This window comes from Bombina bombina, chromosome 2 (genome assembly GCF_027579735.1).
Source record: "Bombina bombina isolate aBomBom1 chromosome 2, aBomBom1.pri, whole genome shotgun sequence".
Taxonomy (NCBI): Eukaryota; Metazoa; Chordata; class Amphibia; order Anura; family Bombinatoridae; genus Bombina; species Bombina bombina.
Window position 1 is genome coordinate 484,028,892 of NC_069500.1, and position 17,732 is coordinate 484,046,623.

General features: G+C 39.4%; 1 protein-coding gene across 3 annotated transcripts in view; it reads right to left on the minus strand.

Moving 5' to 3' along the window:
• The window catches only part of TPCN1 (two pore segment channel 1), a 235,332-nt gene that overhangs the window by 157,392 nt on the left and 60,208 nt on the right, over positions 1 to 17,732 (minus strand). For all 3 annotated transcript variants that reach the window (XM_053702163.1, XM_053702161.1, XM_053702160.1), the window contains exons 7-11: positions 17,265 to 17,353; positions 10,738 to 10,772; positions 1,052 to 1,110; positions 874 to 973; positions 487 to 603 (exon numbers count right to left, since the gene is read on the minus strand). In XM_053702163.1, the coding sequence (XP_053558138.1) occupies positions 487 to 603; positions 874 to 973; positions 1,052 to 1,110; positions 10,738 to 10,772; positions 17,265 to 17,353 (400 nt within the window). The remainder of the gene's footprint in view (positions 1 to 486; positions 604 to 873; positions 974 to 1,051; positions 1,111 to 10,737; positions 10,773 to 17,264; positions 17,354 to 17,732) is intronic.

Sequence of the window (17,732 nt, forward strand, 5' to 3'; positions counted from 1 at the left end):
TTTAGCACATCTGGCACATATATCATATACTTGGAACTACATACCATATATACTTGGAACTTCGGTCGGAGCATTGAAATGAAGCATACCGGTATACGGCTAGGATGATGAGTTCCTGTTTTAAACTTCCCCTTCAGTAACATCGGTGCATGATCGGCACATGATGACGATGCTGATGACGAAATAGGGGAGGGGGCAGGCGGACATTTTAAATACGCAGAGGCACAAAAAGTAAGTACTATTACTTGGAACCGAGATATGTTACAAAATTGGGCTATAGTTAGCAATAATAAGCGTTTGCTAATTTATAGGAATGACTTAGGATAAATTTTGGGTTGACTTTCCCTTTAAGTAAATTTAATAATAGAAGCAAAATGAAAAATCTCTTAAAACAATTCTGTCTGAACACTGAAAGTTTAATGTTGTCCAATGGAGGATAGTTTAAGAGGACAACTTCCCACATGAATCTGCTCTGTCTCTGGGTACCTGCGAGTTGAGAATCAGTTGGTAGCTGTGCTGGGTGGCTGTACGCTTGTGCAGTAAAAGAGACTTGAATTTCTTCTTTTCAACGTCATTAAACGTATCAAACACAACCGCCAGGAGCTGAGGAGACAAACAACTAGCAGTAAGCTTCTCTCTAAGCATTACAAAAACAACACAAGTAATGAGGAACTCAAATGCCTCCCCAGGCTTAGTAAATTGCAACTAAATAGATAGAAGCATTTTTAATTTTACTGTTAAATGTATATGCAGGTCATAATTGCATAAAATGCTTATACTGGTGGAAGGTTCTGACCCGTCAGCAGTACTTGAGATATCTGTAGTATGGGCCACATTTAATTACAAATGTGTGGGTTATTCGAAAATGCTCACCAGGTTCATGATGAAGTACAGCTCAATAGATAAGTAAACAATGAAGAAGATACAGGACCAGGGATTGAGGGAAAAAGCTGGCATCATTACATCTGGGAAACTGTAAAACAGCATGGTTAATGTTAGTGCATGGAACAAAAGAGCACACTGGGTAAAAAAAAAAAAGAGATGTACTTACTTAGCAGTGGTCAGGAGCACAAACAGGTTAACAAGGCTGTTCTCCAGTGTGTTGAAATACTGACAAAAAAAAATGACAAAAGATAATACACAGAAAATAAATCAAGCCCAAGCTAACACACTGTAACAGAAAATGTACCAAAAAATCATATATGCATATTAGAATATCCAAAATATAAGATAATATCAATATTCAATATTCAAAAAAGGCTTAAAGGGCCATGATACCCAAATGTTGAAACACTTGAAAGTGATGAAGCACAGCTGTAAAAAGCTGACTGGAAAAGATCACCTGAACATCTCTATGTAAAAAAGGAAGATATTTTACCTCAAAATTTCACACCCCATTGTTAGCAGCAAATCAGTATGCCTGTCCCGGGACTGGCAAGGGAGTGAGCCTCATGCACACTCATGTTATTTCCCTATTTAGTTTAAGGAAGTTTACTATGAAATTTAATAAGAGTTAAATGAAATCTCATGAGATCACAGTAAAATAGTTCATGACCTGAGCACTGCTGATGCTGATTGGCTGCAGTTCATTTCTTCCTCTTTTTTTTTTTTTTTTTAACCTGCAGCTGGACAGCAGCTAAAGTATAACTTTTTACAAAGGACTTACTCTGGTGAGCTGAGGACATTGTGAGGTAAAATATATTCCTTTCTTACATAGAGATGTTCAGGTGATATTTTCCTGGCAGCTTTTTACAGTTATGCTGCATCAGTAAGTGATTTAGCATATGAAAATGATGTCCCTTTAATATTTTATAGCACATAACACAACGGCAATCTCAACTTGGCCTCTGTATGGCATGCAAACTAATTATTGTAACTCATGTTAAAGGGACATGAAACCTACATTTTTTATTTCCTGTTTCAGATAGAGAACACAATTTCAAACAACTTTCCACTTTAAATTCGATTATCTAATGTGTTTCATTCTCTTGGTATTTTTTGTTGAAGGACAGGAATGTCCCTAGGAGTTAGCTGAACACATCTGATGAGCCAGAGACAAAAGAAATATATGTACAGCCACCAATCAGCAGTTACCTCACAGGAGTGCATCGCTGCTCCTGAGACTACCTAGGTATGCTTTCAACAAAGAACAAAAAGAGTACAAAGCAAATCAGAAAATCAAAGTAAAGGGGAAAGTTGTTTAAAACTGCATGCTCTCAGTGTTTCTCAACCACGGTCCTCACGTACCCCTAACAGGCCATGTTTTCATAGCTGAACTAGTGCACAGGTGAAATAATTAGCTGATGGGTGAGAGAAAGTTAGTAACCATGGTTACTGATCAGATAATTATTTCACCTGTGCACTAGTTCAGCTATAATGAAAACATGGCTTGTTGGGGGTACTTGAGAACCGTGGTTGAGAAACACTGCTCTATCTGAACCAGGACATTTTAATATTGACTTTACTTTCCCTTTAACATACTGTAACACTGACACATTATATGTTGTATGCCACACACCAAGTCAGTATAACCAATCAGTAATTGGTATAATTCACAGGAAGATACAAAGTAGTAGTATAATTCACAGGAAAATAGGCCCATGAAGCCTGCCCAAGTGTAAGCTTAATTCGTTTATAGGAAATATGGACAGAATTCATGGGCATTAGGTTCTCATCAATGATGTCAACATCTGTGTTTCTTTCTCTGTTTATGCTCCTAATTCTAACCAAATTACCTTTCTTTGCACATTACTATTGAGGCCTAAACAACTTAGGAGAGGACATTTAATTGTATCAGGAGATTCACTCTAGTGTGGTATCCCAATTTAGATAAGAAAACCCCAGCGTATCGATCGGTAGATCGTAGCCTAACATCTATATCTGTGGCATTTCCGTAAGAGGATTTTCCAGCACAATTTATTTGATATTATTTTCTAGACCTCACAATTTTTATTTGAGGATAGAATACTTGTTCTGCAATTTGTGGAGTCTAGTTAAATTTACTAGCGCTTGGATCAGGGTATGTTTAGTCTTAACATGACCTGGTCTATGCTGACTTTTTTTTTTACCATAGCAAAATTAAGGTGTTAGTCATTTATAAGAAAATCACGATTAAATATAAATGTTTGCCCATATCGCCCAACCCTAACTAATACTTTATTTTCTTTTAAAGAATCATTTTGCACTAATAAATATTTTTTTTTTCTTTTCCCCTTTACAACTTGTACTCTGGCAACCTCCATTTGAAATATCTTTTTTCTAGCTTTTGACAGGTATATGATGCAGCCAATAGGGGATACACCATACGCCTTATGTAATCCTATCAGCAGCATTCCCCCGCATCACTGCTTTCAGAGCAGTCAGAACAAGTGAAGTTGTACTGAATATCCAACGGCAGATTGAAGGGACACTGAACCCAAATTGTTTCATGATTCAGATAGAGCATGCCATTTTAAGAAACTTTCTAATTTACTCCTATTATCAATTTTTCTATGTTCTCTTGCTATCTTTATTTGAAAAAGAAGGCATCTAAGCTAAGGAGCCAGACAATTTTTGGTTCAGACACTAGACAGCACTTGTTAATTGGTGGGTGAATTTATCCACCAATCAGCAAGAATGAAGAGAATGAAGAAAATTTGACAATAGGAGTAAATTAGAAAGTTGCTTAAAATTTTGGGTTCAGTGTCCCTTTAAGGAGAGGAAAACAGAATTTATGCTTACCTGATAAATTACTTTCTCCAACGGTGTGTCCGGTCCACGGCGTCATCCTTACTTGTGGGAATATCTCTTCCCCAACAGGAAATGGCAAAGAGTCCCAGCAAAGCTGGCCATATAGTCCCTCCTAGGCTCCGCCCACCCCAGTCATTCGACCGACGGACAGGAGGAAAATATAGGAGAAACCATATGGTACCGTGGTGACTGTAGTTAGAGAAAATAATTCATCAGACCTGATTAAAAAACCAGGGCGGGCCGTGGACCGGACACACCGTTGGAGAAAGTAATTTATCAGGTAAGCATAAATTCTGTTTTCTCCAACATTGGTGTGTCCGGTCCACGGCGTCATCCTTACTTGTGGGAACCAATACCAAAGCTTTAGGACACGGATGAAGGGAGGGAGCAAATCAGGTTACCTAAACGGAAGGCACCACGGCTTGCAAAACCTTTCTCCCAAAAATAGCCTCCGAAGAAGCAAAAGTATCAAATTTGTAAAATTTGTCAAAAGTGTGCAGTGAAGACCAAGTCGCTGCCTTACATATCTGGTCAACAGAAGCCTCGTTCTTGAAGGCCCATGTGGAAGCCACAGCCCTAGTGGAGTGAGCTGTGATTCTTTCAGGAGGCTGCCGTCCGGCAGTCTCATAAGCCAATCGGATGATGCTTTTAAGCCAAAAGGAAAGAGAGGTAGAAGTCGCTTTTTGACCTCTCTTTTTACCAGAATAGACAACAAACAAAGAAGATGTTTGTCGGAAATCTTTTGTAGCCTCTAAATAGAATTTTAGAGCACGGACTACGTCCAAATTGTGTAACAAACGTTCCTTCTTTGAAACTGGATTCGGACATAAAGAAGGTACAACTATCTCCTGGTTAATATTCTTGTTAGAAACAACCTTTGGAAGAAAACCAGGCTTAGTACGCAAAACCACCTTATCTGCATGGAACACCAGATAGGGCGGAGAACACTGCAGAGCAGATAACTCTGAAACTCTTCTAGCAGAAGAAATAGCAACCAAAAACAAAACTTTCCAAGATAGTAACTTAATATCTATGGAATGTAAAGGTTCAAACGGAACCCCTTGAAGAACTGAAAGAACTAGATTTAGACTCCAGGGAGGAGTCAAAGGTCTGTAAACAGGCTTGATCCTAACCAGAGCCTGAACAAATGCTTGAACATCTGGCACAGCTGCCAGTCTTTTGTGTAGTAAGACAGATAAAGCAGAGATCTGTCCCTTTAGAGAACTTGCAGATAATCCTTTCTCCAAACCTTCTTGTAGAAAGGAGAGAATCTTAGGAATTTTTATCTTATTCCATGGGAATACTTTGGATTCACACCAACAGATATATCTTTTCCATATTTTATGGTAAATTTTTCTAGTTACCGGTTTTCTGGCCTGAACCAGAGTATCTATCACAGAATCTGAAAACCCACGCTTTGATAGAATCAAGCGTTCAATCTCCAAGCCGTCAGCTGGAGGGAGACCAGATTTGGATGTTCGAATGGACCCTGAACAAGACGGTCCTGTCTCAAAGGTAGCTTCCATGGTGGAACCGATGACATATTCACCAGGTCTGCATACCAAGTCCTGCGTGGCCACGCAGGAGCTATCAAGATCACCGAGGCCCTCTCCTGTTTGATCCTGGCTACCAGCCTGGGAATGAGAGGAAACGGTGGAAATACATAAGCTTAGAAGTTTTGACTTTCTGACCTCTGTCAGAAAAATCCTCATTTCTAAGGAATCTATTATTGTTCCCAAGAAGGGAACTCTTGTTGACGGAGACAGAGAACTTTTTTCTATGTTCACCTTCCATCCGTGTGATCTGAGAAAGGCCAGAACGATGTCTGTATGAGCCTTTGCTTTTGACAGGGACGACGCTTGTATTAGAATGTCGTCCAAGTAAGGTACTACTGCAATGCCCCTCGGTCTTAGAACCGCTAGAAGGGACCCTAGTACCTTTGTGAAAATCCTTGGAGCAGTGGCTAACCCGAATGGGAGGGCCACAAACTGGTAATGTTTGTCCAGAAAGACGAACCTTAGGAACTGATGATGTTCTTTGTGGATAGGAATATGTAGGTACGCATCCTTTAGATCCACGGTAGTCATAAATTGACCTTCCTGGATAGTGGGTAGAATCGTTCGAATGGTTTCCATCTTGAACGATGGTACCCTGAGAAATTTGTTTAGGATCTTCAAATCCAAAATTGGTCTGAAAGTTCCCTCTTTTTTGGGAACTACGAACAGATTTGAATAAAATCCCATTCCTTGTTCCTTTATTGGAACTGGGTGTATCACTCCCATCTTTAACAGGTCTTCTACACAATGTAAGAACGCCTGTCTCTTTATTTGGTTTAAGGATAAGTGAGACATGTGGAACCTTCCCCTTGGGGGTAGTTCCCTGAATTCCAGAAGATAACCCTGAGAAACTATTTCTAGTGCCCAGGGATCCTGAACATCTCTTGCCCAAGCCTGAGCAAAGAGAGAGAGTCTGCCCCCTACTAGATCCGGTCCCGGATCGGGGGCTACTCCTTCATGCTGTTTTGTTAGCAGCAGCAGGCTTCTTGGCCTGCTTACCCTTGTTCCAGCCTTGCATCGGTTTCCAGGCTGGTTTTGGGTTGTGAGGCATTACCCTCTTGCTTAGAGGATGCAGAATTAGAGGCCGGTCCGTTCCTGAAATTGCGAAAGGAACGAAAATTAGACTTATTCTTGGCCTTGAAAGGCCTATCTTGTGGAAGGGCGTGGCCCTTTCCCCCAGTGATGTCTGAGATAATCTCTTTCAATTCTGGTCCAAATAGAGTTTTACCTTTGAAAGGGATGTTAAGCAATTTTGTCTTGGATGACACATCCGCTGACCAAGACTTTAGCCAAAGCGCTCTGCGCGCCACGATTGCAAACCCTGAATTTTTCGCCGCTAATCTAGCTAATTGCAAAGCGGCATCTAAAATAAAAGAGTTAGCCAACTTAAGTGCGTGAACTCTGTCCATAACCTCCTCATATGGAGTCTCTCTACTGAGCGACTTTTCTAGTTCCTCGAACCAGAACCACGCTGCTGTAGTGACAGGAACAATGCACGAAATGGGTTGTAGAAGGTAACCTTGCTGTACAAAAATCTTCTTAAGCAAACCCTCCAATTTTTTATCCATAGGATCTTTGAAAGCACAACTATCCTCGATAGGAATAGTAGTGCGTTTGTTTAGAGTAGAAACTGCCCCCTCGACCTTAGGGACTGTCTGCCATAAGTCCTTTCTGGGGTCGACCATAGGAAATAATTTCTTAAATATAGGGGGGGGGAACAAAAGGTATGCCGGGCTTTTCCCACTCCTTATTCACTATGTCCGCCACCCGCTTGGGTATAGGAAAAGCGTTGGGGTGCACCGGAACCTCTAGGAACTTGTCCATCTTGCATAATTTCTCTGGAATGACCAAGTTGTCACAATCATCCAGAGTAGATAACACCTCCTTAAGCAGTGCGCGGAGATGTTCTAATTTAAATTTAAATGTCACAACATCAGGTTCAGCTTGTTGAGAAATTTTTCCTGAATCTGAAATTTCCTCATCTGACAAAACCTCCCTCATGGCCACTTCAGATTGGTGTGAGGGTATGACAGAACAATTATCATCAGCGCCCTCCTGCTCTTCAGTGTTTAAAACAGAGCAATCGCGCTTTCTCTGATATGTAGGCATTTTGGATAAAATATTTGCTATGGAGTTATCCATTACAGCCGTCAATTGTTGCATGGTAATAAGCATTGGCGCGCTAGATGTACTAGGGGCCTCCTGCGTGGGCAAAACTGGTGTAGACACAGTAGGAGATGATGTAGTATCATGTTTACTCCCCTCATCTGAGGAATCATCTTGGGCAATTTCATTATCTGTGGCAGTACTGTCCTTACTTTGTTTGGACGCTATGGCACAATTATCACACAAATTTAAATGGGGAGACACATTGGCTTTCATACATATAGAACATAGCTTATCCGAAGGCACAGACATGTTAAACAGGCTTAAACTTGTCAATAAAGCACAAAAAACGTTTTAAAACAAAACCGTTACTGTCTCTTTAAATTTTAAACAGAAAACACTTTATTACTGAATATGTGAAAAAGTATGAAGGAATTGTTCAAAAATTACCAAAATTTCACCACAGTGTCTTAAAGCATTAAGAGTATTGCACACCAATTTTCAGAGCTTTAACCCTTAAAATAACGGAACCGGAGCCGTTTACAAATTTAACCCCTATACAGTCCCAGCTATAGCCTTTGCTGTGACCTAACCAAGCCCAGAGGGGAATACGATACCAAGTGACGCCTTCTAGAAACTTTTCCAGCTACTTTCAGATCCTCACACATGCATCTGCATGTCTTGCTCTCAAAAAACAACTGCGCAGTAATGGCGCGAAAATGAGGCTCAGCCTACAACTAGGAAGGCCCTCCCTGACTGGAAAAGGTGTCTAAACATAGTGCCTGCCGTTAAAAAACGTTCCCCAAGTTTATAAATGTGAATTATCAGCATAAACATGTATAAAATGCCCAAATAAAGCAATCGATTTAGCCCATAAAAGTGTCTACCAGTTTTATAGCCCATATTAAGCCCTTTATTCTGTTTGCTTGACTAAGAAAATGGCTTACCGGTCCCCATGAGGGGAAATGACAGCCTTCCAGCATTACATGGTCTTGTTAGAAATATGGCTAGTCATACCTTAAGCAGAAAAGTCTGCTAACTGTTTCCCCCAACTGAAGTTACTTCATCTCAACAGTCCTATGTGGAAACAGCAATCGATTTTAGTTACTGTCTGCTAAAATCATCTTCCTCTCACAAACAGAAATCTTCATCCTTTTCTGTTTCAGAGTAAATAGTACATACCAGCACTATTTTAAAATAACAAACACTTGATAGAAGAATAAAAAACTACATTTAAACACCAAAAACTCTTAACCATCTCCGTGGAGATGTTGCCTGTGCAACGGCAAAGAGAATGACTGGGGTGGGCGGAGCCTAGGAGGGACTATATGGCCAGCTTTGCTGGGACTCTTTGCCATTTCCTGTTGGGGAAGAGATATTCCCACAAGTAAGGATGACGCCGTGGACCGAACACACCAATGTTGGAGAAATAGTCATCACTGTGCGAAAGTTACAGACCAATCTCTCTTATAACTGTAGATGTTAATATATGCTAAAATATTAACCACTCGATTAGGGCATCACTTGCCATCAATAATTAGTCTTGATCAAGTGTCATGGGTAGGCAAGGAACGGACAATACTCTCCATCTATTAAATATATCTTTTGAGGTGGCATATATGGGTCTAAACCTCCTTACCCTTTTACTAGACGCTGAAAAGGCTTTTGATAAGTTGAGGTGGGAATATATTTTCCGTACTTCCAAAGTATTTGTAATCCATGATTCTTTTAGTAGAGAACATAAGGCCTTATATATTACTCCGTCTATTGTTAAAGGTGTTGGCTTCTGTTCTCCTATTGCAATTAGTAAAGGTACACAACAAGGCTGTCCCCTCTCCTGTTTGCTTTAGTCATTGAGCTGTTCGCTGCGGCAATTAGACAATCTGAGAAAATCCAAGGCCTCATTCTTCATGAAGCAGAACAAAAACTTGCCTTATTTGCCAATGATTTGACTATTTTCCTAATGGACCTATAGAGATATCACCTAGAGAACTGTAAAAATGACAAAAAACAAACAAACATACTTATTTAAGTGGTCCTTTGCTTAAGGACATGAAGACAAAGTTACATTTAAGAAGATATGATGAGATCTCTTGGTTGTGACGAGTTGCTGCCATAAAAATTATGCTGTTACCCAAATTGACTTTGATGTTTACCCCTAAAAGTGCCAGTAGCTCTTCCTTATAAATTCCAGTACCTTTTCAACAGTTGTGTATGGCATAACAAGAGACAACATATTGCTGCTCGTATTCTACAAAATCCATTTGACATGGGGGTATTGGTCTCTTCAATGTCCAGCTCTATTATGAGGCGGCAATGCTATCTCATGCCTCAGCTCTCATCTTCCACCTACTAGAAGGAGAAAGTTGGAGCAGGCCTCACTTCCAGCCTAGGAAGCACTGGAGAATCTACTTTGGGTCCCACCTCACTGCACTAATCAGCTTAAAAGACTACCAAACGCTGTGGCTTAAGCTTAGATATCTTTTTTCTTTAATAGCACCACACCCCTCCCCAATTCATTCAATTAGGGAATTGATTTACGGCCTCCCAGGCGCACATATTCACGGCTGGGGAGCTACTAATTTACTCTTACTCAAATACTTTTACTCTAATAATACCCAACAGGATCAAGCTATATTACTTTACTCGATAGACTTGCCTCGCAACTTTGACCTGCTTTGCCTTAAAACACTAATGTGAGTTTGGGGCTTTTTTTCTGAAGTTCTCCGTCCGTTAACATTAAGGACTCTAGGTGGAATAAGGGCCTCCAACTGTATCAACCGCTGTCAACTCACTGTAAATGTTTTAAAAGTGTCTTAGCTGCTTTGAAAACTAAACATATTAAGACATGGGAGGTACACAGTTAAACAGTGATCTACAGCCATATGATTAGCTAAATCAGCGCTTTATTGCGCCATGATGTTTAAACTATTAACAAGTTACTGACCCGATGGCATATAGGTAAAGCTCTGCAATGGCAAGGTGTAATTGACTATGTAAATTATATCAAATCTTTGGAAACAGAAGTTATGAAGCAGCGGTCTAAAGACCACTGCTCCATAACCTGTCCACCTGCTCTGAGGCGGCGGACAGAAATCGACAGAAATCAACCCGATCAAATACGATCTGGTTGATTGACCGCGAATCTGCTGTGATAAATGCCGAGAGCGTATGCTGTTGGCATTTATCGGTGTGCAGCGGACATGATCCGCTATATCGGATCATGTCCGCTCGCACAATCATAAATATGCCCCTATATTCAAAAGTGAACACTATAACAACTGGCACATATCAGAAAAAGCATAATGATAGAAATTGTACTTTAAAGACCACAGCTAATACTCACAGGATCAGATGGATTAGGAGAAAACAAGTAAAAACCTAAGAAAACACAAAGCAATAGAGTTAGAATGAAACGGTGTAATGGTTTTAAATATAAAGGCTAACTTAGCCATCCATTATCTTTTAAAATTACCTAAAAAAATAAATAAAAAAGTTTTTTTTTTTTTTTTATCATATCTAGTCCAGTCCACTAAGAGGAGGCAAAAACACCACAAAATACCAGAGCATAAATCCTTCCCACTCTCCCACAGTCATACATATAGCCAAGTAGAGGAGGAAAACTAGAAAAGCAAGAAAGGAAAAATGTGGGGTAAATGAATTGCAAAACAAGTCCTTCCACCAACTAAACAGAAATTAGAAGGGTGGGGCTTGTGGACGCTTATTTTCTTTCATAAGATGGTGAGAGTCTACAAGACTTCACATGTGGTATCTTATACGCAAGTAGTGATGCCCACCATGTAATGGGGAACATGACAGGTAAGTCAGGTGTGTTACTGATCAGGCACTACGGCCCACAGTACTTTCCTGCCAAAAGAAACCTCAGAGGAGGCAAACACCTCAAAATGATACAACTTAGTAAAGATAAGCAGAGAAGACCAGGTGGCAGCCTTACAAAATCTGGTCTATAGAGGCCTCATTAGGAAAGACCCAAGAACTAGAAACTGCTCTAGTGGAATAAGCAGGAATGTGTTGAGGGGGAGCCTTACAATTAAAAATTAAGGCTTTAATCCAAGCAGCTAAAGTAACTGCTGTGGCCTTGTTGCTCTTGCATGGTGGAGAGAAATGGATAAAAAAGGAAGAAGAAAATCTGAATGGTTTTGTGGCTCTTACCACATCCAACTTGTGAAGAACATCAGACCGAAATCTGACTTTTAAGAGAACTGCCTAATAAGCCCTTCTTCCAAACAGTCTGGAGAAACTTCAGAACGCTAGGAATTCAAAAAGAGTACCAATGGTAACATTTCTTAGAGGTCCAGCCAAATTTTTTTCCCTATCTTGTGGTAGTTACACCTAGTGAATTGATTTCTGGCTTAAAAGGGACATGAAACGCAAAAATAGTCTTTCATGATTTGGATACAGTATACAATTTTAAACAACCTTCCAATTTACTTTTTTAATTTGCTTTGCTGTGTTGGTATCCTTTATTGAAAAGCATACCTAGGTAGGATCTGGAGCTGGCAGCTAGTCATTGGCTTACCGATGAGTTCAGCTAGCACCCAGAAGCGCAGTTCTGCTCCTTTAAAGGAAACCAGGAGAATTAAGCAAAATTGATAATAGATTAAATTGGAAAGTGTTTTATGTCCCTTTAAATTAAGGCATAAATAACCTTAACAGATAAGGCTCTTAGCCAAAATAGGCATTCAATCACCAAGCTGCCAAAGACAAAGGTTTAAGAGCCTGATGATAAAAGAGACATTGAGAAAGGTGGTAAGGTGAGAAGAGGACATTTGAAACAGGTCCGCATTAGGGTTTCTTTTATTGGAGAATATATATGGATTGGATTTTAAATGTATGTCATATTGTTTAATATTTTAGGTTTATTGAATATAATGATACATGAATGTTTTTGTTTTGTTATTGAAAGCTTGAAATAAAAAGATTTAAATTAATCAGGCTTGCATACCAAATCCTGCAAGGCCAAGCTGGAGCTATCATAATCACTGAAGCGTATTCTTTGCTTTATCCTTGCTATCACTCTGGATAGCAACACAAATTGAGGAAATACGTATAGTGGACTGAACGACCAGGGAGCTACTAGGTCATCATTAAGATCTGCTTGGGATCCCAAGACCTTCACAGTATCAGGGTAGCTTTTGACTCAGTCTAAAGGACATAAGGTCTGTATACAGCAAACCCCTACCATTCACTATAAGATACCTTCTGGTTCAGAGACCTCTCCCCGAGGTGAAGGCGCTGGCAATTTAAAGTCTACCTCCCAGCTGTTCACTCCTGAGATAAGCATAGCTGAAATCACCCTGATGATTTAGGTAAGCTACTACTGCAACACTGTCTGACTGGAATCGAATGTAAGACTCCTGACTGAGGATGTGTGAATCTGAAAAATGCACAGAGTTCCAGAATGTTGATCTTGCATGGAAAGAAGACTAAACTTCCTGTGCTCTTGGAGTCATCCAGGCTGCCCCCCCCCCAAACCTCATAGGCTGGTCTTCGTCACATCAAAGATTGTCTAGTGAACCAATAGTATCTTTTGAAACAGGTCTTCGTAATCTCCATCACATTGTTGAAGAAGAGATAACTGCAGAGGTCTGAAATGACCCCCCCCCCCCCCATTTGTACAGGAGCCACTCTGGAGTTAAAGTGGGTTTCAGCTTGATTAGAGAATTCCTATCAATGATGTGTAGATCAGCATTTCAGAATTCACCTCACTCCGTCTTGGAGGCAAAAATTTGACTATGGGGTTTGTGGAGAGTATGAGGGATTAGAGCTCTGGTTGGGGTGTTTCTGCCTCTTCATAGTGGAAAGGAGTGCAATCCCATGTAATGTCTTATGGTCTCTCACTATCTTATGAAAAGAAGATAAAACATTACTCAATAGATTTTTTCAAGGGGAATTTTCCTGTTGGAAAACCCCTGCAAATATTACTAACAAAATTATAGTGGTAAATGCTTAGAACACATTTTTTCTATGCAGACTTTTTGTAATTCAACACTAAAAATATATATATAATTATTTTAATGCCATGCAAAAAAATATATATTTAAGAAGTTTAATTGTTGCTTTTTTGATATATCCAACATTTTTGGTTTAAATGGATATTTCACTATTTAAAAGGACAGGAAATCCCAAAAGTAAATTTCATGATTTAGATAGAGCATACATTATAATAAACTTTCTAATTTGCTTCTATTATCTAATTTGATTTGTTCTCTTTGTACCCTTTGTTGAAAAACATAGTAGGCTCAGGAGCATGGAGCTAGCTGCCAATCGGTGGCTCCACATATATACTTATCATCATAGGCTTAGCAATGTGTTCAGCTAGCTCCAGTAGTGCATTTCTACTTTTTAAATAAAGGATACCAAGAGAATGAAGTAAAATAGATAATGGAAGTAAATTGGAAAGTTGTTTAAAATTACGCGCTCCATCTCAGAGTTCTTCAAAACACGGGTCGGGACCTATTACTGGGTCACAACACAATATCTGCTGGGTCACAACTTGTTTGAGTGGTGTGTGTGTGTCTTGTATGAGAGTGTGTGTATTATTACCTTTTACAAAATTTTAGTCACTTTGCCAAATATTGCCGCTATCTAGTTGTATATTACTTCAGACATTTTTTAGACAAAGTATAAAAATCAGGTCGCAAAGGTTATAACACTGGGTCTTGAGGAAAAAGTTTAAAGAACCCTCCAATCTGAATCATGAAAGAAAAATTTTGGGTTTCATGTTCCTTTAATCTCCACATAAAATGTTTGAAATTATGGTAAATAAAATAGCATTACAATACAACTTATACAACATATTTTGCATGTTTTTGTTGTAAAATACCTCTGAAAAGTGTGCATGTTCCACTCCCGCCAGAGAGGTATATTTAGCCGAGTTTACAACATTTTACACAGCTCAGTGCAAAAACTCTCTCCTTAACTGGTGTCTGTAAACTACTTCAGATTACAATTAACACATCTCATATGAGATAAAATAGATATGCCAAGGCAAAGAAATATAGCCTAGTTTGTAATTTGTGGTGCTAGAAACACTGTGTAACAATTTGCATAGCATTTCAGCATGCAACCCCCTCTTAGGGGAAAAATTATCAAGTAGAGAAACTACATGCCTGCAATCACCACTTGCAATACAGCATCGCATTGTAAAATGTAGGACTCTTGTGCAATCCTGTCCCCTGCTCTTGCACAATTAAGTGCACAAGAACAGTGTTAATCAATCTCACCAAAACTTTCTTGTTTGGGCAGATTTTAAACCACGACTGATATGAAACAGTAGTTGATTTTTAAAAGTACAGCTGCAGACGCACTCATGTGAGCCTGCACTACAGAATACCTAGCTATCCTGTTCCAACTTTTTTAAATACATTTGAGGGACTCAACTATATTCTCTCCTATTCTGATAATCTTTATTGTACGGGACATGGGAAACCAGTTAAAAGTACACAACTTTCTTGTGTTGTGCTTAAGCTGCAAATCTTCCATCCTCTGATACTTTCCTGTTTGCAAATGTTTAAATGCTATCTGAAGACGGACATTAACCACTTTCAGATTGTATACAATGTTTAATTATGTGTAGTAAAAACTTTCCAATATGCTTTCATTATTTATTTGGTCCCTTTTCCTGTAATTGAACTCTGAAAATTATAGGCTTTTCAATTCCTAGTATCTATGTTGAAACCTAGGTTTCTTCTTATCTAATCTTCTGCTAAGGACAATTATGGAGATCTTAAAGTATGCACACAATGGCTGTGTGGAGTATATTAAACAAACGTTAAACCCTGTTAAACTTTAAATTGTCCCCAGCAGGACAGATAAGGGAGACCAAGGTCCCAACATATCTGCACCACTACTTTACAGAAACTAAAACTTTACACTTATTTCTTTATTATTAAAACAAATAATATAATTTTAAAAAATCAGCTACGTTATTTTTAGTTTAGTCTTTGCATTGACTACATCTTTATATCTTGCATTTTATTACTGTGTAATATATATATATACAGGGAGTGCAGAATTATTAGGCAAGTTGTATTTTTGAGGATTAATTTTATTATTGAACAACAACCATGTTCTCAATGAACCCAAAAAACTCATTAATATCAAACCTGAATATTTTTGGAAGTAGTTTTTAGTTTGTTTTTAGTTATAGCTATTTTAGGGGGATATCTGTGTGTGCAGGTGACTATTACTGTGCATAATTATTAGGCAACTTAACAAAAAACAAATATATACCCATTTCAATTATTTATTTTTACCAGTGAAACCAATATAACATCTCAACATTCACAAATATACATTTCTGACATTCAAAAACAAATCAAAAACAAATCAGTGACCAATATAGCCACCTTTCTTTGCAAGGACACTCAAAAGCCTGCCATCCATGGATTCTGTCAGTGTTTTGATCTGTTCACCATCAACATTGCTTGCAGCAGCAACCACAGCCTCCCAGACACTGTTCAGAGAGGTGTACTGTTTTCCCTCCTTGTAAATCTCACATTTGATGATGGACCACAGGTTCTCAATGGGGTTCAGATCAGGTGAACAAGGAGGCCATGTCATTAGATTTTCTTCTTTTATACCCTTTCTTGCCAGCCACGCTGTGAAGTACTTGGACGCGTGTGATGGAGCATTGTCCTGCATGAAAATCATGTTTTTCTTGAAGGATGCAGACTTCTTCCTGTACCACTGCTTGAAGAAGGTGTCTTCCAGAAACTGGCAGTAGGACTGGGAGTTGAGCTTGACTCCATCCTCAACCCGAAAAGGCCCCACAAGCTCATCTTTGATGATACCAGCCCAAACCAGTACTCCACCTCCACCTTGCTGGCGTCTGAGTCGGACTGGAGCTCTCTGCCCTTTGCCAATCCAGCCACGGGCCCATCCATCTGGCCCATCAAGACTCACTCTCATTTCATCAGTCCATAAAACCTTAGAAAAATCAGTCTTGAGATACTTCTTGGCCCAGTCTTGACATTTCAGCTTGTGTGTCTTGTTCAGTGGTGGTCGTCTTTCAGCCTTTCTTACCTTGGCCATGTCTCTGAGTATTGCACACCTTGTGCTTTTGGGCACTCCAGTGATGTTGCAGCTCTGAAATATGGCCAAACTGGTGGCAAGTGGCATCTTGGGAGCTGCACGCTTGACTTTTCTCAGTTCATGGGCAGTTATTTTGCGCCTTGGTTTTTCCACACGCTTCTTGCGACCCTGTTGACTATTTTGAATGAAACGCTTGATTGTTCGATGATCACGCTTCAGAAGCTTTGCAATTTTAAGAGTGCTGCATCCCTCTGCAAGATATCTCACTATTTTTGACTTTTCTGAGCCTGTCAAGTCCTTCTTTTGACCCATTTTGCCAAAGGAAAGGAAGTTGCCTAATAATTATGCACACCTGATATAGGGTGTTGATGTCATTAGACCACACCCCTTCTCATTACAGAGATGCACATCACCTAATATGCTTAATTGGTAGTAGGCTTTCGAGCCTATACAGCTTGGAGTAAGACAACATGCATAAAGAGGATGATGTGGTCAAAATACTCATTTGCCTAATAATTCTGCACACAGTGTATATTAAATCAGAGAAGACCATCCGTCAATTTATACAACCCATACTGCCATAGAAAAAAAAAGCCACCATTTAATACCTTCACCTTTCGTCTCCAACTCAAATCTCCATTTAGTTTTTAAGCTCCAACAAGAAAAGGGATATCTGGTCCTTTCGTTCAATTATATTTACTTAATGTACTTATGTTATATGCATTACTATTATGAATACAATAAATCAGAACACTGTAAATCATAACATATCTCTTGAGATGTTAAAAGGTTAAAAAACACCAGGAAAACTCTTACCCAATATGGCGAAAATAACCATGAAGAAGAGCAAAAGAAGGAGAATATCTATAAATGGCGGGAGCGACTGGAAGATCTGCCGTAGGTTCCTGTGGTGATAAAGTGCATTCTGCTTAGGTTCAGTCTAACAAGTTATCTGCCAATGGGTCTGCAAACCAATACATTGCTTGCTCACCCGGCAGCAAAGGCTTAAGCTAATATGGTGAGACAGAAAGCTACTGCACATATATAAACTAAGTCTAGCACCACACCACAATAATAAACAAATGTATTCTTATCTGATAAATGTATTTATGGTGATATGGTGAGTCCACAACGTCATCAAAATAAATATCACTCCTGGCCAGCAGGAGGAGGCAAAGAGCACCACAGCAAAGCTGTAAGGTATCACTTCCCTTCCCACAAACCCCAGTCATTCAACTGAAAGGAAATGGAAAAAAGGAATAATACAAAGGTGTAGAGGTCCCT